Below are 24,821 nucleotides of genomic sequence, written 5' to 3' on the forward strand. Positions count from 1 at the left end.
CCCTTCTAACAATGCATTCTCCCAACAACTTTAACTCTGATGGAAAGACCCTCTAACTATGTAACCCTACTGCCATATAAACTTTGGACCAGGACATCAATAAGACGGGGCTCTAAAGTAGGCGCATATGCCCAATCCTTGGCTGTGCATCGTATAACATGCATGGAAGACAAAAGATTTTGAAGTTTTTGAATGCACCCAAATGGATTCTGCAATTTAGCATAGCTGGAAATGACCACACAAGAAAAATCTAGAAATGACTTGAGGGGATATTTACACTATATGGACAAAAGTATTGGGACGCCTAACAATTACACCAACAGGGACTTTTATTATGTCACATCGTTAGAAGCATAGCATTATCCAAAATGTTTTGATATGCTGAAGGGCACATACCAATGCTATGCTTCCAACTTTGTGGGCACAGTTTGGGGAAGGCCCTTTTCTATTCCAACATGACTGTGCCCCAAAGCAAGGTCCATGAAGATATGGTTGGATGAGTTTGGTGTGAAAGAACTTGACTGGCCCATACAGACCCCTGACCTCAACCCATCAAACACTTTAGGGTTGAACTGGAAAGGAGATTACGAGCCAGGCCTTTTAATCCAACATCGGTGCCTGACCTCACAAATGCTCTACTTTATGAATGGGTAAAAATTCCCACTCTAAAATCTTTGTGGCAAGCCTTTCAATAAGAATGAAAGCAATTACAGCCTATTGATTTAGAATGCAATGACACCAAAGTCCCTGTTGGTAAAATGGTCAGGTGTCCCAATACCTTTGTCCATATAGTCTATGTTCTAGGTCGTCTAGCAGAAGCACAGACCAACCAACTAGCACAGGTCAATCTGGTTGAAACATTATTTTGTATTTTTAAAGAATATGCAATAATATACTAGGTAAAGAAATATACTCTGGTTAGCAAATTATGGACCAATCCACTGACCTTATATATATTTTAAGAGCAGCATATGCTTAACCAAAATAGTTTAATATAACTTTTTTGAAAGTAAAATTGTTAAATTTTCATTTTTCAATTTCATTTACAGGATTAGTTATTTTCTCCATGGCTGGATGTTGAAATATATATATATATATATATATATATATATATATATATATATATATATATATATATGAAACATCTTGCATTATGAAGTTAAATATAAAATATTTAGAAATTGTCAAATTGAACAACTTAATTAAAAAAAGTAAAGTAAAACAACATAAGTGTCTCAAAGCTGAAACATTTTCAAAAACCTGTGAACCATTGTGTGAACAATTCTAGGAAGTATACCTAGATAATACAAGCATATAAATATGAGACAATTCAACAAAACTATCACTCGCACCTAGAAGTTCCAGTGAACCACATTGTTCTTCTTTGAGACAAAACAATGGCTGTATTTTAAGAATTTCTGGCAATTTTAGTGGAGTGTGTTTAAAAGCCAGTTTTCTTTGGAAGACATGAAAAAGTCTAGAACACCCAGAATTTGAAACAGTATAAAAATGTTTCCTGTCCTAAAACACATGAAATCCCCAAGTGTTCTGGGTATACAGTCCTCTAAAATCTCACCACCCTCAGTCTAGATTCAAACTCCAGTTTAGTTGCCTTGGGGTAGAGATCCCCAAATGGTAACCCACCACCTAAACTGTGGATTAAGCCACGTCTAAACAGGGTCACCAAGCTTCATGATTGCTTTATTGCCACTGGTGCCCCTGAGGTGTGCTCCTTAAGTCCTAACTGTACTGTGGTTGGTAGAGCTGGGGGTGAGTAGAAGGTGCTTTTAGCTCTGAGTCTGCACAGCAGAATGTGAGGGTACAGGGGTAGGGATGGGGGAATGGTGTATGTGAAAGGCTTCTTATTTCTTGCTGCCAAGAGCGAGGTCCACCTCTTCTTCAGGTTTCAGAGGGTGCCACTGTGCAATTGGGCGTCTTGGGTTCGCCAACATGTCTGACCAGTGCCGGAGCTCAGTTCCTGTGGCACTGCATCCCACGAAGATCTTCCCAATTGCCTCATTTTTACCCAATTTATCGTAATCCAAGACAGTGATTACAACTTGCACTTTCTGTAGAACAAAAACATATGTTTTATACGGTAGTGTTTACATGAATACCTTACGTACTAGCTCCTAGTACGCTACACAGTTGTGATTTAGCTAGTTCATTATAACATATGCTGAGTTGTGTTACTATAAGTAGACTGCAGTTAATACAGAGTAATACATGCGTTTCTCAAAAACACACAACCTAACCAGAATTAAAACAAGAAAAACTCCATGTTATAAAATTAACTTAAAAGCTGCTTTGGTATAAGAGGTCACTTCACCTTCTCCCTAAATTATATCAGTATAAATCTAAAGCCTTGCTTAAAAAATGATAAATGGAATAATCAGAATTCCATGTAAGATATGACTTGCGAATAGCAGAGTTAGATATTGATCAATACAAAAGGATGATATGATGTATGTTGAGATGCAAAGCACAACTTTTATAGTGGCTGGTAGCAGAGTCAGTGTATTTCTAGGTCAGCATGTGTAAGATTGGACCTTTGTTTCAATTTTATTATTTTTACCACTGTTTGTTTCTGATTTTGTCAATGCTGTGAGGGAGATGCTTAGTGTGGTATTTGGGTCCCTGGGGTGGAGAAATTGGAGACCAGGGTGGGCCAATGCTCTGTTCCCCCATTCTGTGGAAAATCCATGCCGTCTTTTCCAGGAGGCTAGATCCGGTCCAGGATTCCTATGGAGCTGGCATCAGGCACAGGTGCTGGACATTAAAACCCCCTGGAGCCTGATAATCAGAGAGACTGTTGGGGGAAGAAGAAGTTCCCTGCGCTCCCAGGGCAAGGAGAGGCCCTGAACAAGAAGACCATCCCTGAGCCAAGTGAGGCAATACCTGCCTGGACATTTTGTCTGCTGTCCGGGGGAGGTAGTCCAGAGCCTGGCGTAGCTGGGTCTGGCTGGTTGAGGTAGTGGGTGATTAGGCTGGTCAGTCTGGACCAGCATAGTTTAGTTAGAGGGGGCTCCAATTGGGAGCTAGGTTTTCTTTTTATGATTTTTTTTTGGGGGGGGTTTGAGTTAAAATAAAGTGCTGTTTTGTTCAAAGCTGGTGTGCCCTACTCTGATTGCCCTAGAGGACTGTGCTTAGGACCCCTAAATGTGACATCAATTGCCCTCATGCTATAGGGTTTGTCACATTAATAACACAGAGGCTGATAGACTACCAGTGAGATGATAGACAATATTTTTTTCCAGACTATTTATGTTGCTCTGTATCAGAAGAGTTTACTTTTGTCCTTTCTATTGATCTACACAGAGATACAACAATGTAAACCTCAGGTTCTGTAATGGGTAGAACCAAAATAAAAGTAGTGATGTTTTCTTTGTCCATGGTGTCGCTTTTATTAGGTATGCTTTAAAATACATGTATTGCAATGAATGCCTTTTATGCTTAAGGTTATGCGCTCCTCATGTTTGTATTTTTTGTGCTGTGCATATTTGCAGGTTCTGATCAAACCTTAGGGTTGAGTAGCTCTTTCTGCCACACAGGTGCCTCATTAACGGTGTCCAGAAAGGGCTTAAAATTCCTCGAGAGTCTCTTTTGGGTTAAAATCTAATTCAATCCAATTGATTCAGCTACTTGGTAAGCAATATAGCCATGAAAAATTAGATAGGAGTTGTCAAACTTGGCCATATATGGCCATATAGTGTGACGAAATCCCCAATACTTAGGTGTTTATACATGGTATTCACTGGGTATGCACTGAACTCTTGCTTTGTTTTATAAAACAAGGAATGCTAATAGAGTTGTGGGTGCAGAGTATTAACATAAGGTGTTGTGTATTAAGTGACATATTCCAGTAGATTGCGTACCTGGATCTGCTCAAATGGAATCTCAAAGCTGAATGACTCGTTGAAGTATGGATTCAGAGTCTTCTTTTTCACAGTTGTTTTCTTCTTCTTCAGGCGCTTTCCATTTTGCATTAGATGAATCTTCACATAAGGGTCTTAGTGAAATATATATAGAGAGAGAGCAGTCAACAAGGCTAGAAGTAAAACATGTTTAATGTCCTTGGAGTAGACCTTATATATAGAACTCCATTCTATGGACCGTATGCATCAATTTGAAAATGTAGCTCCATATCTTCTTGTTATACATCAGGGGGCGTGATAAGGTAGGGGCATGACATGTTTATGTAACCGATAGAAACTGAGAGCTGCAGTGAAGACAGGACTCAGTGTGAGGTAAGAGGGAGGGGGAAGAGCTGTGCTGTTAGCATGGTTGTGTGTTACTATACAGTGATAGAGTTAGTGTTTGGTGTTAGCACGAGCATGTGTGTCTATGTGTTTGTATTTGGTGTCAGCATGTATGTGTCTGTTAGCGTATGGTGGTGTTGCGTTTGTCGGTGTTTGCTGTCAGAGTCAGCCTACAGTTTAGTGGTGTGAGGGGGAGATGTGTAAGTGTATGGTGTTTGAGTGAGTTTACATTCTAGTATGTGGATGTGTTTTAGTTACGTGGGGATATTGCACCCAGGAGCCACTAACCCTAGACTCACCCCTATTATAATGCATGATTATTCAGTGATATTTTATGATGCTATGTTCTTTCTAGTTTTAAATTTATTGTGCTTCTCCTGTTATTTTTCATCAATGATTTTTAAAACATTTTTTGGAAAATTCTGACAAATGTATTTTTGCATGGATCAATACAATAAATGTCCACTGGGTGTCAGCACTATCCTGCTTGTTACAAATGTTACCCATCACACAAGCATTACGTGTAGGCCACTCTCACACATCAGGTTGAGTTTGTACACAGAGAAATCATTTTTTATCTAAGCACAAGTAGGGCTTTTGTTATTGAGATTTACAATATACATATTACAACATTCCCATTATACAAGCGCCATTACATTAGCTCTGTCAGCACACAGCCAGTAAATTCTGTTGTTAGACAGCCTAACCTCCTGTGTATCAGCAGGGAGATTTCCCCGCAAATGCAATAACTGTAGGATACACTACATTAATAACAATATAGAGTAAAAGAAAAATGTCATATACAGTTACCTAAAGTGTACTGCATTAAATAAGTCGTATTAACACTCAGCAGAACTGATAATCAGAATATGTCTCCTAAAATTGTCTAAATAAAATGGGTCATGTCATAAAATGAGTCGCAATGATGTACCTTAAGATAAGATCTAAAACAATACGTACGTGAATTAATGTAAGCTGAGTTAATGTCAATTACCTATACACTTTTTTGTAGTATAGTGTGTCTCTCCTTACCTGATAAACCTCCAACATCCATCTTTTTTAGATTCTTGGCTTCCAGGATGCAGACAGTCAGTTTTCCAGCAGTAGGAACATAACGCAGTGAGATGCAGATATCACCTAGTTTTTCTGGCTAAATTAAAGTAAGAAAAAAGGAAGTTAGCACGATCAGCTATCGTTGTTAGAATTTACACACCTTTGTCCTCCTGGTAGTGTTTTATGATTTATACACTGTAATCGCAAATCACAATTGGCATTAACCTCACTTTTCTTTTCCCACCTCCAATTCAATTATGATTTTGTAATTGACATGCACCATTATGACTCCCACTGGTTTCTACTTTTGTAAATTCAAAAGAAAAAAGTCATCCGTCAACCCTAAACCTCACGCTCAATGACCACTAATATAAAACTTTATTTTCTTGCCCACTAGTGCCACTGATTTTTGGAAATCGGACTCATTCCTTTCATTTTGTTTTTCATGTATGTCCTTTGTGATGCACACGTTAAACTGGATACTTATGATTTCAAACATTCAATTGTAAACTAGCCTCACTTACCAGAGTGACAACTGTCACCTTCCAGTATGACCGCGCATGGTTCTACCTATCTCTCTCATACTAACCTCCTCTTTCTCTGCACTTTGCAAATCTCTCCACTCCTCAATCGGCTGTCCAAGATCAACTGTATTCATAGGAACCTTCACCTCCCCGATGATGTCATGCTTGGAAAATCTGTCAAAGTCATAAATGGACATACAGAGGGTCTTTCCCCCAAGCTCCTGATATGGAATCTAAAGTGAAAGATCATAAAAAAGGTTGTTGTGGTTTGTTAATTTGTTTATTACACCAACCAAAAATAATTGTACTGGGTATTACACATCTCATATTTCTTTAAATATTAAAATAGATGAAGTTCACAATGTCCTGTAACTCTGCTCCAACTAAATTGAATATTTATTTAATACTTAATTGGAAATAAATACTTCCAGATGCAAAACATAAACTAATCCCTTATTTATATTTGGAGAATTCCCATTTTAAATATTTCCCCATAGTTAAACTTGTAGTTAAATAATACTACATTTCAGTGCCAGCAGATTCTGTAGTACGTGCTCTCTTCTTAATTGATCTTATCTACATTAACATGCTGGTTAAGGATTATGATACTTCAACATGAGTTTCAGACGCAGAAATAGGCAAGGCTACTCTGGTATCAGGAAATTAACTCTGGAATTGTTGCTGATGGCATCATGATGTTCATGATGTCATCAGACCATGGAGTTTCTGGCCACTGGTCATTTTCCTGGTCTATATATATAAATATATATATATAATTTAAGATATATTCCCCTCTAGACCATCAGATACATATTTCTATTAGTTCTAGGTTATCAAGATAAATGTATATATTGTTTCTTAAGGCTCTTACTTACATTAATACACATTTTAATCTACCCTGTCCCCAAATATTCTGTCTGACAGTTGGTAGTTAGGAGGTAGATACCATTATTGGAGAATTATTATTTCCATTGACTATTGAAGTTAATTAATATATGAAGCATTTTTCCCTTTAATACAAAGGTGGGGTTATACTTAATATATCAGGTATATTAATATATAATTAATTATATCAATGTACGGAAGTTTGTTGAAATAACTGGAAATAACCAGGAAGCAGTGTTAAGAAAACTTAATAATTCACCATGAAAACTTAACCTTGAAAGTAAATGTCTCATTGAAAATAGGGTTGAGTGTCTTGCGATGCACTTTAGTTTCAAACTTCTTTTTCTTGTCTGGAAGGAAGAAGATCTTGACGTAGGGGTCTGAAGTTCCTCCCATGTCCAATGCAGGCAGTTCTGTAGCCTGGATAACTCCGACTTGGATCTGTCATTATTTGGATAATAAACATGAGGGCCAGGAATGGAAAGGAATAAAAAGGAGGGATGAAAATAGTAAGCAAATGAAAAAGAGATTTGGAGATAGACACTACAGAGGCGGTCTAAGAAGAAAAGGGGTTAGAAAGGGGATGGTTGGTTTCTAGCACCTGGTTACTTTGAAAGTCATAGTCCAGGGAAAATTGTAGCTTCCCAAGCTTTTCCTCTTCCTTTTCCTCGTCCTCCTTGTCCTCTCCCTCTGTTAACCCAGTTTCTGCATCATCATCATCATCCTGCAATTCTGTAACAAAGGACAAATGTTGTACATCTAGATTGTATAGAGATTTCTCATCTTCTAGTTCCTTAGACTCTTTTATTTGTAGATCTGTAACAATTTTTAGATTTAGAATAATGTAGGCAAGCTTAAAAGAAAACAGATGACAAAACAGGTGCTGTGGGGAGACAATAGAGGGGGTGAGGGGACATATTACTAGGGACTGGGGGGTTATGATACAGGCTTGAGGGAAAAGAGACCTTGTATATGACATTCTATCTAACAGAGGGCTGTGGGAACAAAATATGACAGATGGTATGGTTACCATGTTTGATTATAGCATACCGAATACCACCTAACTTCCTACTGGGAAGCAGAGCTTGTGAGGGAAAGTCCCATTCAAACTGGCACTGCTACTGTGCATGGGCACAATTTTGCACATGAGCAGGATGCATTCCCTGGTGTTCCTGGGGAATGAAAATGGGACCGCAAGATTGTGGTCCTGAGTCCCAGTGTCCCACAGAGCTCTACCGCAGGAAAGAGGTAGATCTCAGTGGGACAGTGAAATCAAATGTCATAAGTTGGGAGGCATGCTACTGTAGAGTTTGAATCTAACAGACCTTGTTTGACATCTTAAGAACATTCTAACAATCATAGTAAGCTAACAAATTTGAACATTTAATGCATGTCTCTTGTAAACAACATTATCTTTCCCAACATTCATAGATTCCTCCGATTCCTGGTTCTTGATCCCGACTAGAATGTAGCATTATATAAATGTGTCTCTATTACAGATTCAGTAGTATGTATATCCGCACATTTTCAATGTAAAATATGAAAAGAATAAGAACTTACCATACCAGAAAAAACACATAATCAGGAAGCACGTTCAGCAAACAGACATCATGCAGCAGGCAAATAAGAAATTTAAATAGGAAAAGTTTAATTTTTTTTATATTATGTAGGTGACTGACTATGTATGAGTATCTTGTTTTCGTGAAAAATACATACAAGACTTCTGTTAGAGCTACTGAACATGAATGTCTCCCTTTCTTCTCCGTCGATCACCTCTGTGTCCCTATCTCCTTGCCATGCATCTCTGCTTTTTCTCTTGTATTTTCTTGTTATTCTGTCTTCTTTCTTCGTCCCTTTCTCCATGGACATGGTGAGCACACCCTCTCTTCCATTCCTCCAATTGGGGGAGAGGGTGTGTTTGGAAGCTCCTCCCTTTTGCAGAAGTTCCATGAGGCCATGTCCACAGAGAATCGGGTGAAGAAAGAAGACATGTAGTAGCGGATGAAAAAAGAAGACAGAAGAACAAGAAGAAGTGGAGCTGTATGGCTAAGAGACAGGGACACTAACGCTGGGAAGTTAGGGAGACATTCAGAGAAAGTAGATGAGAGTGTGAGAGAACATGAATGAGAGTGTAAGAGAGATTAGGTGAGAGTGTTAAAGAGCGTAGAGTAAAAGAGTGAAAGAACAAATGTCAAACATAAATTCGGAGCTCTTGGCTTTGGTGGTCCCTCCACACTTTCAAAGATTCCCACAAATTGAAGAAATTGGCAAATTTAGTCTCAGTAAAGTAATTAAAATTTGTACAAATTCCAAATGCACAATTGTAATAAATATACTTTGTCCCCACATTCCACTTATCCTCCCCTCTTTCCTGATGCTTTTGTGCACCTGGAATCACTACTGTTGCTTCTTTTTACAGTCTGTTGTAAATGTATGCATGTTGGTTGATGCTGTGATGCATAACAGTACAGTACACACAAATCTATGATTGATTTAGGTGTACAGTTTCTGTTTTCAGAGTATACACATACTATACCTGTATTTACTTGGTCAAGCTTTTGATTTATCTGCTGTACACTTTGTTAAGGTACACTCTGTATACAATATATGCACACACTACATGGAAAAAAGTATTGGGAGACTCCTCTTCAAACCCATTGTCACAGGTGTATAAAATCAAGCACCTAGCCATGCAGTCTGCATTCACAAACATTTGTGGAAAAAAAATGGGTCATTCTAAAGAGTTCAGTGAATTCAAGTGTGGTACTGTGATAGTATGCCACCTTTGCGATAAGTCAGTTTGTGAAATTTCAGTATGCTAGATATTCCAAGGTCAAATGTAAGAAATTCAGCCCCGTAGCAGAAGATTCCGTAAAGTCACAGAGCGGGGTCACCAAGTGCTGAGGCGCATGGTGCGTAAAAGTCGCCAACGCTCTGCTGATTCCATAGCTGAAGCGTTTCAAACTTCCACTGACATTAAGATCAGCACAAAAACCGTGTGGCGGGAACTTCATGGCCGAGCGGCTGCATGCAAGCCTTGCATCACTAGTTCAATGCAGGCGTTGGATGGTGTGATTTAAAGCATGCTGCCTCTAGAGCAGTGGAAACATGTTCTGTGGAGTGACGAACCACGCTTCTCTATTGGCAGTCTGGGTTTGGCAGATGCCAGGAGAACTTTGCCTGTCTGACTCCATTGTGTCAACTATAAAGTTTGGTGGATGAGCGATAATGGTATTGGGCTGTTTCTCATGGGTTGGGCTAGGCCCCTTACTTCCAGTGAAGGAAAATCTCAATGCTTCAAGACATTTTGGATAATGCTATGATTTAAACTGTGTGGGAACAGTTTGGGGAAGGCCCCATACAAAGCACAAGAACCCTGACCTTAACCCATGGAATACCTTTGGGATGAACCGGAACAGTGATTGCGAGCCAGGCCTTCTTGTCCTACATTAGTGCCTGACCTCACAAATGTTACACGGGATGAATGGGTGAAAATTCCCCACAGAAAAACACTCCAAAGTTTTGTGGTAAGTCTTCCCAGAAGTTTGGAAGCGGTTATAACTGTAAAGGAGGGAACAACTACATATTATTGTCTATGTATTTAGAATGCAATGTCATAATAGTCCCTGTTGGTGTAATGATCAGGTGTCCCAATACATTTGTCCATATAGTGTGTGTATATATATATATATATATATATATATATAATGTTCAGTTTTAGAATAAACTCAATCAACACTATGATACTATTTGATATGTTCACTGGCACTTAGATGCATGGGTACAAAAAAGCTCCTGAAACAATGGGCCTTCAAATGGATGGATCTCCCTCCACAACTGCTGGGTTTGGACGTTTTAGAAATTATTACCTGACCTCCAGATCCTTTTAAATCCTTCATGTTGAGCACATTTTTCCCTTTACCTTTTTCTTTTTTACCTTTCTTCTTTTTACAGCAACATTTTTTACATATACAGAAGCAGCAAGTGATGAGCAACAGTCCACCCACCACTGCTATTGCTATGAGGGCCCATGGAGGCACTGTGAAGAAGAGACAACAGAAAATCGTAATGAGTTATATTCCTTATAGTGTATAAAAGTATACAAAGCACAGGTAGAACTTGAAGTGTTTAAATACTTTTTACATCCAAATTACTCACATGGGATCTTACTGATCTGATTCATAAGCTCCTGTTGAATTTTTTTGAAGGCATCAGCAGCCTTATCCCCAGCTCCAGCAACAGCTGTGGAATTGTCATGTGATGTAATTGGTGGCTGAGTAGTGTTCCGCACCGTGGGTGCAGATTCATGTTTGCGACCGGGCCAGATCATGATGGCTGGAAAGAAAAAAAAAAAGAATGTATCTGGACCATATTCCTATACATTTATATATATAAATTAGATGATTCAATTTTTTTCATTCATGGTATACAACAAGACTAGCTGTATGAAATAAAATTCTATACCAAAATTGGATGACTCATCAAGTTGAAAGCACTTCTACCCCAGGTTAATCTGCCTCCCAGAGACAACAGGGGCAGTAACGGGATTAACAATACAATAGGGTCCCAACCTCCACTATCTATTGCTGGCCAAAACCAGTTCCAGGGATGGTCCGGGTAAATGTCTGTAGTGGTGGAACTGGGGGGAAGGGGACAACATAATAATGCACAATGGGTTGGAGGGGTCTGATATTAAACTAAAACAATGGCGGTCACTCCTTGGTTGCAGATAATCTCCTCAGCCAGTGATGATATGATGTACTCCTGGGGATAGCCAGAGAAGTCTGTATAAACCCCATAGTCAATAGGGAGGAGGCTGGCAGTCAGGCCTCTCCAGTGGTCCCAGTGATGGATGGTTCAGTCACAAGGCTGTCAGCAGGAGCCAGTGTCAATGTGCTTGTAGTGAGTGCTGGTACACCAATTGAACCCCCATAATACCGGTAGTTACAAAAATAAATCAACAAATAAATAATGGAAAAATAGATCCAGTTGACATGCCTGTAAGAGCCAAAGTAAATCAGAGCCCTACCACTTTCCCCAACCTGTTTTTTTTTTTTTAAATTAAAAAAAAAAACCTGCGTTGTATGGAACCATTTTGGCCCAAATAAAAGAAAAACAGAACCTTCGTGAGTGGTACCTATGATACAGCTAATACATCTTTGTTATATGTAAGAATGTTTTTTATTAAAAAAACCCTACCCTAAAACAGGAAGAGAACTACCTAAATACGTGCCTGTAGGGGGTCCGGGGCGACAGCTGCGACCCCTTGCTCCTGTCTCCTACCGATTCAATTTTTTTTAGAAAGGGCCCTTCTGACCTGGACTGCACCAAAATTCTATATTTTGAAACGGCACGGGGAGACAGGAGCGTTGGTGAAACCGCCAGATAATAAGCTGCAGGAGTGGTGAGAGGAAAGCGGGGACGGGAGGTGGGACATACACACACACACATATATATATATATATATATATATATATATATATGTGTGTGTGTGTGTATACATGTATGTATGGATGTGCACTTGTGTGTTTGCGAGCATGGATGTACAGTTTGTGTGTGTGTGAGCATGTGTGTACTGTGTGTATATGTGTGTATGAGCATGTGTGTGTACTTTGTGTGTGTGTGTGAGCATGGGTGTGTAATTGTTTAAGTGGGGTGAGATGGAGTGTGTGTTAGTGAGTATGTGTGTAATTTGTGTAAGTGTGTTTAAATATGTTGTATGATGGAAGGGGGGGCAAGGGGCAAAGAAGACACAGACCAGTTGTGTGAGGGGACAGTGATGGCACAGACTAGCTGTTGAAGTTGGGGGCTCGGGGCAATGTTTTGCACCAGGGCCCCATGGTTTCTAGTTACGCCCCTGAGTGTAGTTATTACTATGCCTTTATTATCTGCACCTTAAGGACTGTCCATAGCAGAATTATCATCCTGCTCACTGGTATTTTGTGTAAAGCTTTAAATATTGTACGTCTGTGTAATGCCTCAATGACATCATAAACATGTAATTTCATTTTTCTGATGCTCTCAAACCAGACCCTCTGTCTGTCTGTCTCTGTTACTGTCTCTTGAATATGTCAATAATTCTCTCTCTCTTTCTAAGATTTCAGTCTCATAAAATCAATATACCCTCATTACGAGAGGCCAATACTCTTTCATTCTGCAACTGCAATTCTTCCCTCCCCCACACTTCTTTCAGCGTTGTGGTTTTTTTTTTCTCCTTTATTCAGTTATTCTCTTCTTTCACATTCTACCATTCTCTCCCTTCTCTGCAGTCATATATCCCCAGAGATGCCTGAGGCCATTGGAACAGTGTTATTTTTGTTCCTGCTCTGAAGAAAGTTACCAGGCCTGGTACCTCTACTAATTTATGCACCATTCCTTATGCACCATTTTAAAGTTACCCATTTACCATCTGGCACATTTGGTTCATATAAGATATACCGTATTTATATATATATGTGGTCACACACATGTGTATGTGTGTGTGACCACAGATCATGTGAGTATGAATCGTTGTTGGCATTCACCCGGTGAGAAAGTTGGCCGTTTGCCTCATGAACATACCACCTCCCCTAAAAGTTACCACTATTAGGACCTTTACAAAGCTGTATTTTTGCTGTCATGATAATGATAGTAAAATTAAAAGTTAATTGCAAAGCAATATTGTGTGAGCTGTTCATGCTTTGTGTGGCATGTGCCAATCTCCAAGAGGCTTCCAGGCTGCAAGAACTAGCTTCACAAATACGATCACGGGTGAAACACAGAAGTAAATTATAAAATTATTATTTATGAGACTTTATATGACAAATATTACATTTATATTCCTTAGCACCATAACTGATTTAAAAGTATAGGTATAAAACATGGTTGGTTTTCTACTTTAAGAACCTGGGCACTTCTTTGACAGTAATGATTGTCTCGGCAGGTTATTTTTATTCACAAATAAAAACACAAATATTTCCCTATTTTTTTTAAATAAATAATCAATGTAAGAACAATAAACATTGTTCTCAAGAGCCCAAATCCTCTATATACATAAAGGCCATCTAGCTGCACAACATATTGCATGGTTGACACATATATAATGTCGGTTATATGTCATAGTTATACCAAAGAAACACAATAAGACATATTTTTTTAACAAAAAGGACAACATTTTGTTACACCAGCTTTTCTGAGGTACGGCTCAAATGTCACTTATTATTCTGGCTGAGGGTCAAAGAGGTCCAGTCCTCCAGAGCTCATGTTACCTTTCTTTCACTAAAACATAATAAAAAAAATGCACACAGTGCATTATTTTTACTGTTTATTTATTTATTGGAGTGGGGCTTTTGTGGACATTTGTTACATCATAAATTTGATCCTCATTTGTATGCAAAGATCATATGATTTTCCTTGCATGCCGACAAGCCAATGTAGCCGCGCTTCTTCTGCCTGTATAATTGTTAGTAGGGAACTAGCAAGTACAGTAAGCTGCTGGTTCCATAACTGATCCCTGCACATATAATATACAGGAAAGGTATTGTACGTTAATGAGATACATGGCTGCTATCCCTTTTGTAATCACATCTTTCATGCATGGTTTGGCCCTTTAGTGGTTGTGAACTTTTGTGTAGTACACAATACACAGTCTGTCTGGCCTTGTTGACAAACATTGTAGCATAATACACAGGAGGAATATATGCATTTTCACCCATGAGGTCCTAATTGTAAACTTTAGTGATAAAAAAAAATAACATGCCTCCCATATATTTTCTAGAGACTTAAATAATAATTCAAGTGTACTTTTTTTCTAACCCTTATAAAAACAGGAAGTAGGTGGTACCTTTAGTTAAGACAGGCCTGACGGTATAAACGCACTGGCATTCCATGTCACAAAACATTGGGTGTCGGTCATAAAAATCTAAGTGAATTGAATGTGGCAGGGTAGGAACATGTCATCAAGTTTGATTAAGGAACAACAAAGGGACCATCAGGTCCCCATACTATGCAAAATGACTTGTGAGCAAGCAGAAGATCAATATTTTAGTACCATCCAGACGTGCTTTTCTTTTTTTTTGGATCTGGAATTGACATGAATTCTACTGTAAGTAACTATTTGATGTTTCGAAAAACATATTTTAAAGGGAGGCTGGCACCTTCACAGCTCCAATCTTCAGGAAATTATCACTAGCTTACACAGAAAAGTGACAAATCTACTCTAAGCTTATGGATGTCCAGAGGCTAAACTTATTTTCTGGTTGTAGAGGTCAATATCTAAAAAAAAAAAAGACCTGCAGCCACAAGGTGAAGATACGTAAACCAAATTTACTTTTGCTGTTACTTTTTTTGGCAAACGTCTTGCTGCAGAATCACCCTGGGCACCCGCTAATTATTTGAGTACTACATGGATCTACATTTAAAGCAAAGAACCTCTAGCCCAGCACATCTCATTAACCACAACCTAATTAAGTCACCGTGTGCCCTTGAGTGGGAAATCACATTATATCTTCCTTGTTTAATAAACCAATTAACATTATTAGCACGTAAGGTATAAAGTATTTTAAACATGTGAAAGATACCTACAGCTCTGTGGTCCCTTTACCCTATTTTGCTCTGGTTTCTTAGGAGGTATCTGGAGTCTTTGTAGATTAAATGAGTATCTCATACCAATTTGTGAAATAACACATTTCCCCATGCCCCAGGAACATCTAAAAACTTAAATTTCAAGATTACATTAAACATATAGCAGTATGAGGTCACAAGTTGCAGGGGTATTGCTCTAAATCCAATACGACTGTATGTATCAGTTTGGAAATTACTATTATTATTTGGTTATACAATTATCCATTTTTTGTTAAATAAATACTACAGACAAGTTGATCTCTATTAATGACACCCTTTTTGGGTGCAACAATCTACATAAATCTACCAAACTGTACCTGAGAACAGAACAGGAGGAAGACATTTGGCCAAAGTGAAGCGGAAAAACTACAATTTTGATCATTGTAAATAAATATATGTGTCATGAACAAGACAAGAAGTAGGGTACAGGTTTTTTGTTTTTTTTTGGTAAAGATGGGTAGAAACATAGACTTTTGTCTATTGTGTATAATAATGAGTAAGCAACTTTGTCAGAACCAACTGTTGGAGGTTAAAAAGAAAAAGAATATTGGAGAATATAAATGGCAGCATCATAAGACCACCTTGGGAGAAACCACATTATCAAGTGAGCCCTAGGATGTTGTTAATGTTGTGATAAAGCCAATGAAGTCCTCCATTAAATGTATACAATCAGTGGTATAGCAGCTAGTCATACATGGTCTTGAAGGAGGAAACTGATATAGAAACACCAACTATTTGGGCACAGGAATCAAGAATCCACATGCTCCAGGTGGGTTCAGATTATGGAAGGGGAAGAAGCCAAGCAGCTCAGTGGAGTGTTTTAAACTGTAACAATTGGTAGGGCAGATGATTTTTTTTTAACCAAGGAGATACAAAATATATTCCTTTGATGACAGGGGTTGTGATGGATGTTCAGGACTAATAGGCATGTAGCCTAGCGAGGAATGCTCCCTTGTTAGACAAAAGCTCAGTTCCCTTGGATTGTCAACCTAGGGTTTCCTGGTATGATTTGCATATCATAAACCAAGCGAAAAACACGCTGCTTTGTGCCTATTATAGGTAAACACTCCTAATGAGTAATACAGATATGAGCAGATTATAATGCCTATCAAGTCTTTCTATATAGCACATGAATGTAAACCTGAGTGACCAGACACAAGCTGGACAATAACCTTGCATTGTGTGACTTTCAGAAGCGATACATATAGCACTCCTAACAAACGCTATACATAATAGACAGTACTGTGTATATTAGCGTTATGGATTATTGTCATCAGTTCTGTCTAGAGGCCAAGACTCAGTAATGTGAAAAAGATAATCTGGCAAAACCCGGCAGTATAGTATTTTAATGTATAGACCAAACGCATCTCAAGGCAAATGGGCTGTGCTACATGGGTTTCGGAACAGAACATTCACACACTGGCACTTTGAATGCACAGCAATATACTGTAACATGATTAATATAGTGTATTATAATCTGCTTTGCTGTTCATAACAGGACAGGTTATTTATTGTTACACAATAGTGCATAATATATATATACACTTCAATTGATCAGCAAATAAAATATACAGGCAGGAGGGCAAAAACAGATCGCTGATGTTGCAAATTTTCTGCAGAGAGAGAAAAAAAAAAAAAACACTACAGAATTTTTGAGATATTAAAAAGGAGAGAAGACCTGCAGAGTCATACCACCTCCTTCATCTGTAACACTTTCATTACCAGAGACCTGCTGAGTCAGGGGCATCTGTTCCCATTAACACCTTCATTATCAGGCATAAGCATTGGCAGAGATATCTCCTACTTTGACACCGTAAGTGCCATGACACAAGACAACCCTTTTAATATCATTACTGATTACTATTAACTCTTCATGTGAAAAACCTCAAATATTTTCTTACAATGAGCTTCTTCGGTACCAGAAAGGCATGAAGTCACATCAATGCCCTGTTAACCTATTACCTACTCTAGAGAATTGAAATAACGCTCCCCGCTAGCCCCTTAGCTATCCAAATAAATATAGGTTATAGGTTTTTACCTGCGTGTGGGTTCTCCTCCCTCCAGGTCTGTCTATCGCCCGGTTATCTGCAACTCTGTCTGCAGTAGTACAGAGACACGCGTGCTCCTCTCCTTCTTTCTCCTCCCCTCCTTCTCCCTTATTCCTATTCCTCCCACGTCTCCCTGCATCCCAGCCTGGATTGGCTAGTCTTGAACCCCTAATTTGCCAAAGTCTATGTCCCACTGGGGCTGCCGGTGATGGTAACGGACAGCACGAAAATAATCATTGTATCCAATTATATTTAAAAAGGGTATCGAAAAACATAAATGTGATGTATTTGGTACTACTATGTGAAACAATATTAAAATTCATACTGACACTGTCCTTGACAACTTCAATATATAACAGTGTATATTTTTGTCAGGTTGTATTATCACAATAAAATGTTTCATTATTATTATTATTTTATATATTTTTGTTCACTAAATATTAGGTTTGTCATAGCACACAGCCACTGGAAGATTTGATTTTAAACGATATTCATGCTAGGCCGGTCTAGCTGAAAAGGTCTGATTTACTGTATGCATTTATATAGAATAAAGTTGATTTATAGACATCTTGGATATTCTGTGTGGTAAGAGAACCATATGAGCAGGAGTTCATTTGGCTACCGCTGTGCAGCTATGATTGGTTTTTCTCCCAACTGAACACTATACTGAGATGTGTAAAAAATGAAATCTAAAGTGACTACTATCTAATTTTACAGTTTGTGCCAAGACTGCTTGTCCCTACAGCACTTCTGTAATTGTGTTTGTATCTGTGGTTAAAAACATACATATACAACAAATACAAACAGCACTAATAAAAATACACAAGCATCTCTGTTGCTAATGGCCTGTATGTACCAAGGCCTACATTATTAACCCCTTAAGGACAATGGGCAGTCCCTAAACCCATTGAAAACAATGCATTTTGAACCCGTACATGTACGGGCTTTGTCATTAAGGGGTTAAAATATTTTTTCATACTGACATTAACAATATGCATAAAATATACTTTATTAGGTTTTTTGATGGAGGTAGGTGTAAGGTCGGAGCTCAAAAATATACACTGGAATAACTTGAACGCAAAATCAATAATAACTGAAAATAACTTTCAGCGCTGAATTTGGCTATGGTTTTATCACAGCTTTGACAATATCTTAATTTTACATGGTGGCAAATATCAGTTCGCGTGTCTCAGTTCGGCCAAATGAAGCAACCAATGAACCATCAGACTCCGACTTTGTATGCATTATGATAATCGGGCAATATGCTTTGTACATGGAAATAACTTCAATTTCCTTAAAAGCTCTGGCTTCCATCCAGTTATTGACAGCTGTGTATATAAAGCGTATACGCGCATGCACACAGGCCACTCTGACAATTAATGTAAAGATCCGGTGTCATTTAATCTAATTTTAGGATTATTTCAGGTAGAGCCCTGTGCACAATGTCCATAAAATATCCATGTTACTAAATAGGCATTTGAATATCGTGTTGGTTATATGCCATTTGGATTGTTCCCAGCTACACGCAGAAGATTGGATGCACGAGTGACTTGTGTGGGGGGAGGAGGAAGTAAGATGGCTTGGTGGGCAGTTTGATTAGGAAAATGGCACATTGATTTCTATTGATTTCTGTCCTTCTGATTGTTTGAGATGCAAGGGGGTAGGGTGTGTGTAAAAAGGATGCACTGAGGGGACAAAACAAAGTCTCAGTTTAGATGTTCAGCAAGTTTAGTTAACAGAACTAGGTTGGTTAATTGTTTACAACATAATTAAACACTGAATTTTTTTACTGGCTGTCATTTGGTGGCTACCTTTAACAAGTAAAAGAAACGATCCATTGTGAAAATGTCATGAGCAACTAGGCCAACGCCATTCTATCAGGGATTAAGTGGTGGTCTAGCATATATATATATATATATATATATATTCAGAGTATTCCTATTAATTGTATTCCTAGCATATATATATATATATATAAATATATATATATACATATATATATATATTCAGAGTATTCCTATTAATTGTATTCCTAGTATATATATGTTCCATTGAAGCCTTCTTTTATCTACTGCCTTGTTAACGTTGATTCAAACTCAAGGCGTATAATCATTCATATCCAAACAGAGGGATTAATGTTAATTTCAAATGTACCTAACCTTACACCTCTGTTAAGTATACACAATGAGCCCAGTCATCTTAGCTACATTTAACATACATGCTCAAATAACTCCCGTTAAACCACCTTTCACAGAAGCTTATGACTCCACCACCAGAACATTTTTTTCTCCGGCCCCCCATGTTTTAACCACCGCACACCACCCACCACCCACACTACTTTTGGACACTCACTCACATTTCCTGATCAGCACAAATTATTCATGCACCTGACCAGATGGCGTAACATGTGATATACAAGCCATATATATCTATGTTTGCATCCTTCTCTTATAACACTGCAGAGACAGAGCATTTGAAACCACATCCCTATTTTATGAATCAACTTCTGCTTCTCTCCATGGTACTGAAATAGTAGTGTCTACAAAGCTGTGCAGGCAATCGTGTTTCCATCTAAAAGTACTGTTATAAAGAGTTGGGAAACGGTGGTGTTGTAAGCAGTGCGTTTATTTAAAAATAAAACTACCCATACATGAAAGTATGTTTGTGTCGTACAGTGTCATGGCTGTGTACTGCCTCGTATGCACCAAAAAGTATGTACTGGTGTCTATTCACATACAAGTGTATTCTCCTCTAACCAGGCTGCAAGCTTCTGCTGCATTGCAGCATTGCAGCATAGAACACTCCCTACTGTGGAAGAGGCAGACGGCAGCTGGCAGAGCATTGCGGACATCACATACACGCTGATATCTACATGTGCAAAGGACACTCACTGATGCAAACTACATTATTTGTTACCAACATTCGGCCAGTGTAATGCAAATGATACCTCCATTGTATATACATAATTATACGCACGATTCCCCATATACATAATCCACTCTGGTGTCTATATGTGCGCACATGCTTAACGTCAACTACTATATCCAATTATTTAGAGCTGATCTGACTATTTCTCATCTAGGGAAGTTTAAATTTATTCCAAATATCATCAGTTTGTGACCCTATTAGACTCAAGCATTGAGGCACAGATACAAATATATATATATATATATATATATATATATATACTCAAATATATACACCGTGCATATGTAATTTATACTTACATGCCTAAGAGTTTGCAGGTATATAACAATAAAATAAGTGAATTGCACCTGATCCATAACTGAATGAATTCAACATACAGTTCTGCATTTTACTTAGTCAGCGGTGTATATGGCGATGCTTTGTTCAGAGAGTTTAAAAGAAATAGGAAAACAAAGCAGTTAATTAGAAATGCAGAAATAGATTATATATTGTTGTTAAGTCAACTGAATGACATGGAAAAACAACCATGGGTCTCCTCAAAAGTCAAGAAAATATCTTAACAGCTAAAATCCAAACAGTAATATTTAAATATTATTACGAGACAATATATTCAGCATAAATATTATTACCAGATATGTCCGGTTATATTGCCATAGAAAATTCAGATGGTAATATTTCTATTAATAAATTAATTAATAGTAACTGGTTTTAAGGTTATAAAGGACAGGGCATTTTCTCTTGTACAGGAAGGCTAGTAGATCCCTGATGCAGCGTTCCAGTAGACCAGGCTATACAAATGCCAATAAGCATCTAAAATTCTGCTGGGAAAAGCATACATAACGCATGCATAATTATTATATATATTTTTTGATAATATATATTCTTTACATACATTTTTCTCTTTGGCTAAACATATGTTGCCTCCAAAGTTAAGAAGAAATATGCCCAGTTTTGAACCCTAACGGGAAACATGACTTCAAAACAATACGCACACATTTATATTATCAACACTCGCAGAGGATACCGTCTGTGAAAGTTAAGTGGTTTATGGTGGCTTATATTACACTATTTCTGTTTGTAGTAGCAGCTGGAAATAATTTCCTGGTTTAGAAAAGCACAACCATGTACACTTAAAGGGACACTTGAGCCATTATAAGTGCTTCATTATCACCAGGTGGTCCAACAAGACTCATCCACGCTTTAAACAGCCAAAATCACTATAGCAGAGAGAACATTCTGCTCATCAGGTAAGTGTTTGAAATTTGGGGCACAAAAAAATAAATAAGTACGTGTTGGTGGGGCTATATGGGACAATAGGCTGTCCCTTCATTTTCAGAGATCTATCTTCTGCTAGAAGTGCTGATTTTCAGCAGGGTCACACTATGGTTCCCAACATGAGTACATAGTGCTATTATTTGCATTTGCCTCACTGACTGTATCTTTAAAATAAACAATTATACAATACAATATGAATTGTCTTTCATTTATATTGTAGTAAAGTAGTTTAGTTCAGGAATAGTCTTTGTGCCAGGCTACTGAGTCAGCTGCTGCCAGGCCCTGGATTACTACCACTGTTGACTTTAGGCTGGACACTGCTCTACAGTAGGCCTGACCCAGGGCAGCACATGTGCAGGTACATGTGCAGGTATTAAATATTCAATACCGGGTAAAGATTTTCCCTGAGAGAGCATTACATCAGCCTTGAATAGTTGTATATATTGTGCATTCACACAAGAGAACAACTCTTACTTGTGCCATTACTCAACTCAGTCGAGTGGTTCTCTAACTCCATTGTATAGAATTTCTTCTTTTGGGGATCACTTAAGGTTCACCTCAAGTGTAAAGTTGAGTCCAGACATGGATCTCCTCGCTCACTTGTGCCTATATATTATGCTGACAAGGCCCATGAAGGCCGAAACAGATGTCCAGGGTTGCTGGTTCTCTCGTGCAGGGGAAATGTTCCTCACATTTCAGTTCTGGACTCATTGAGGTTCTCATACTTCTTTATATGCAACAGTATGAAGTTACTTACATAACACAGTGAAACATGAGGGGATTTATGTATTTTAAGGTGCAAATCCACAGTAACACAGTTTGGTAGTTTTCTTTGTTAAAAAACAGTGAAAAGGCAATGTGGTGGCTGGCTGCCTTGAGGAACCTTGAGATCATGTATAAAATAGGGACATATTGTAAGATTCTCCATACACTGTAAAATGAGGGTTGGCTGTAGAGAATGTCATATAAATTTATATATATGTGTATGATCTTGCCTAAGGAGATGTTAAGGATAAACAGTTAGTTTCTTCTGTTATTCTTTTTTGAGAAGCATGTTTTAAGGAGGTTTTTGCCCCAGAAAACTGGAAAACAACTGCCAAGCTCTCTATATCTATAGTAATAAACCTTCATTTTTAGAGATCTATCTGCTGCAAGCAAGCAGCAGCGTTACACTAACCTTCCCAATATGAGGGGATATAGCGAACAAACGGAAGGCACTATATAATAAAACAAGATAGTTACCACTGTAGGCATTTTAAGGACAACCTTGAGGTTCATGACCTGTATGTTCTTTGTCAGGCATCACTGATAAAGTAAACAACATGACCTACACAATGACAAGCTATGGACCTGGCACCTTTTCTTTAGAAAATCATCCCGGTGAAGGAGAAGTGCTTACAAAATGTTTTTTTGTTTGTTTTTTTCAATATGTGTATCTGTATAATAATGCTTTCTACAAAAGTGAGTTTTTAATTTTCTTAGGTCTTGGGGGAGCAATGTCATACAAGCAAAACAAACACCTTATTCTGTGTATCTAAAATACAAGCGTAAAAAATGCGTAAAAGTATTTGAACACATAATAATAATAATAAAAAATCTATAATAATCTATTGTATATGTCTTGTATTATAGTGCATAATGCCTGTAAACTAAATACACCTCTACTAATTATTCCTCAACATTATCTATCTCTGCCAAAAGATGCACGCTATGAAAGACTTTTTCACTTTAACTTCTTAAGTTATGTACTTCCTGAGAAACGGAAAATCAAAAACCTTTCCAGACTGAATACTTATAGGGTGGGCTTTCCATACAGTTACTGTATAAACTTTAATACATAAACACTGTTGCAATAGTCTTATTTACTGTATAAAACTGTAAAGTGTAGGATTTAGGAACAGTGACAGATCTGTGTTCACCTTGTTAGAGAAGGAGATAAATTACAATGACATGTGTCCAGTCGACATCTCAGTGTCATTAACCATCTAAGGCAATAGGGAAAAAAGACGGATGCAAAAGTGTCATAGAGCAGATGTCTGTACGGCCAGTTGGCCAACATTAAGCACTTTGCACAGGTGCGCTGATTATACCCCGATGTGACAAACTTGCATTTTCTTTGTCAAATTCATGTTTCTTCTAATTTTTATATTAAGAGACGCTCTCATTGGCATTTGTTGGCAATGGGTAGCTGGCACTGGAGTTGCCCTTGTTCGGTATAGGGATATTAGATCACCTGCACAAAATCCTTCCATGCCTTTGCCTACAGGGGCAAGGGGACTGCGACAATTGCACAGAACATCCACGAACGCGCGCGTTACCTGCCCAACCTGGGAATTAAAACTATATATTATGGGTTCCCTGTATCTATTCAACATGTTTCCTTTATCATGATACATATAACCTCAAATTCACAGAAACAAAGCTTCAAGCATCTTTTTTTTCCCTCCAAAATGTATCCCGTAAATGAGTATCCTTATACTGTACATGAAAGCGGCACTATCACACATATCTATATGTCTATATCTATCTATCTATCTATATATATATATACTGTATATATATATATATACTGTATATAAGCTCTGTTGGCAGTTGGAAGGCTAAAGTCAGTTTGTGAAACAATGTGTTAACCCGCTGCTTTTAATCAAAGCAGAGGTTTTCGTGTTAACCCCCTCCTGGGTCGTAGTTTAAATGAAAAAAGAAAAGAAAAAAGAAATAGCGCTTTTACTGAATCGCTATTCAATCTTTTTCATCCAGCAGCTCTCTGGTGCCTGAAAGTTCATTTTCTGCCTCATTTGGTGCAGTTTAAACTCATACTCTCTTGTTAATAGCGAGAGAGTGGAAAGGAGGGGTCGGCAGACGGAATGAAACGGGGTGGTGAATGCAGGGGTTACAGACAAATCAGCAAAAAAACAAGTGAACAATGGGTCACTATAGGAAACATTATATGAAGCATGATGTACAATTACTCTTTATGATTGGGATGGTATAACAAATCTGCAAAGCTCAATGTGATGTATACCGTCTACTCTTCATCTATTAGTCAACCTGACCTGTATTTATTAACAGACAACTTAAAACCCTATGAGTAGTTTATATAGAGTAAAATGTATAGTAAATCGCACTTACCCCTTTATGCTGTCCGGTAACAAGAATCAGTCACTCTACTCCCTTATACACTGTCACCTCTTCCCTTATCCCTCGCTCTCTCCTTCTCTGTCTCTCTCTCCCTCTCCCTCTCTCCCTTC

At 38.1% G+C, this 24,821-nt stretch overlaps 1 protein-coding gene across 2 annotated transcripts; it reads right to left on the bottom strand.

The window, feature by feature from the left end:
- Positions 1 to 1,700: 1,700 nt before the first annotated feature.
- SYT2 (synaptotagmin 2) lies at positions 1,701 to 24,821 on the bottom strand. 2 transcript variants are annotated; one of them, XM_053457792.1, is made up of 9 exons: positions 24,703 to 24,821; positions 10,880 to 11,056; positions 10,591 to 10,760; positions 7,323 to 7,445; positions 6,995 to 7,162; positions 5,902 to 6,069; positions 5,292 to 5,409; positions 3,876 to 4,009; positions 1,701 to 2,069 (listed from the first exon to the last, which is right to left on the bottom strand). In XM_053457792.1, the coding sequence occupies exons 2-9, from the start codon at positions 11,049 to 11,051 to the stop codon at positions 1,863 to 1,865; spliced, it is 1,260 nt and encodes a 419-aa protein (XP_053313767.1). In that variant the 5' UTR covers positions 11,052 to 11,056; positions 24,703 to 24,821; the 3' UTR covers positions 1,701 to 1,862. The 2 variants fall into 2 exon arrangements, with proteins under 2 accessions (XP_053313767.1, XP_053313768.1); XM_053457793.1 differs by lacking the exon at positions 24,703 to 24,821 and adding an exon at positions 17,361 to 17,466.

The sequence above is a fragment of the Spea bombifrons genome, chromosome 2 (genome assembly GCF_027358695.1).
Source record: "Spea bombifrons isolate aSpeBom1 chromosome 2, aSpeBom1.2.pri, whole genome shotgun sequence".
In the NCBI taxonomy this organism is placed as follows: domain Eukaryota; kingdom Metazoa; phylum Chordata; class Amphibia; order Anura; family Pelobatidae; genus Spea; species Spea bombifrons.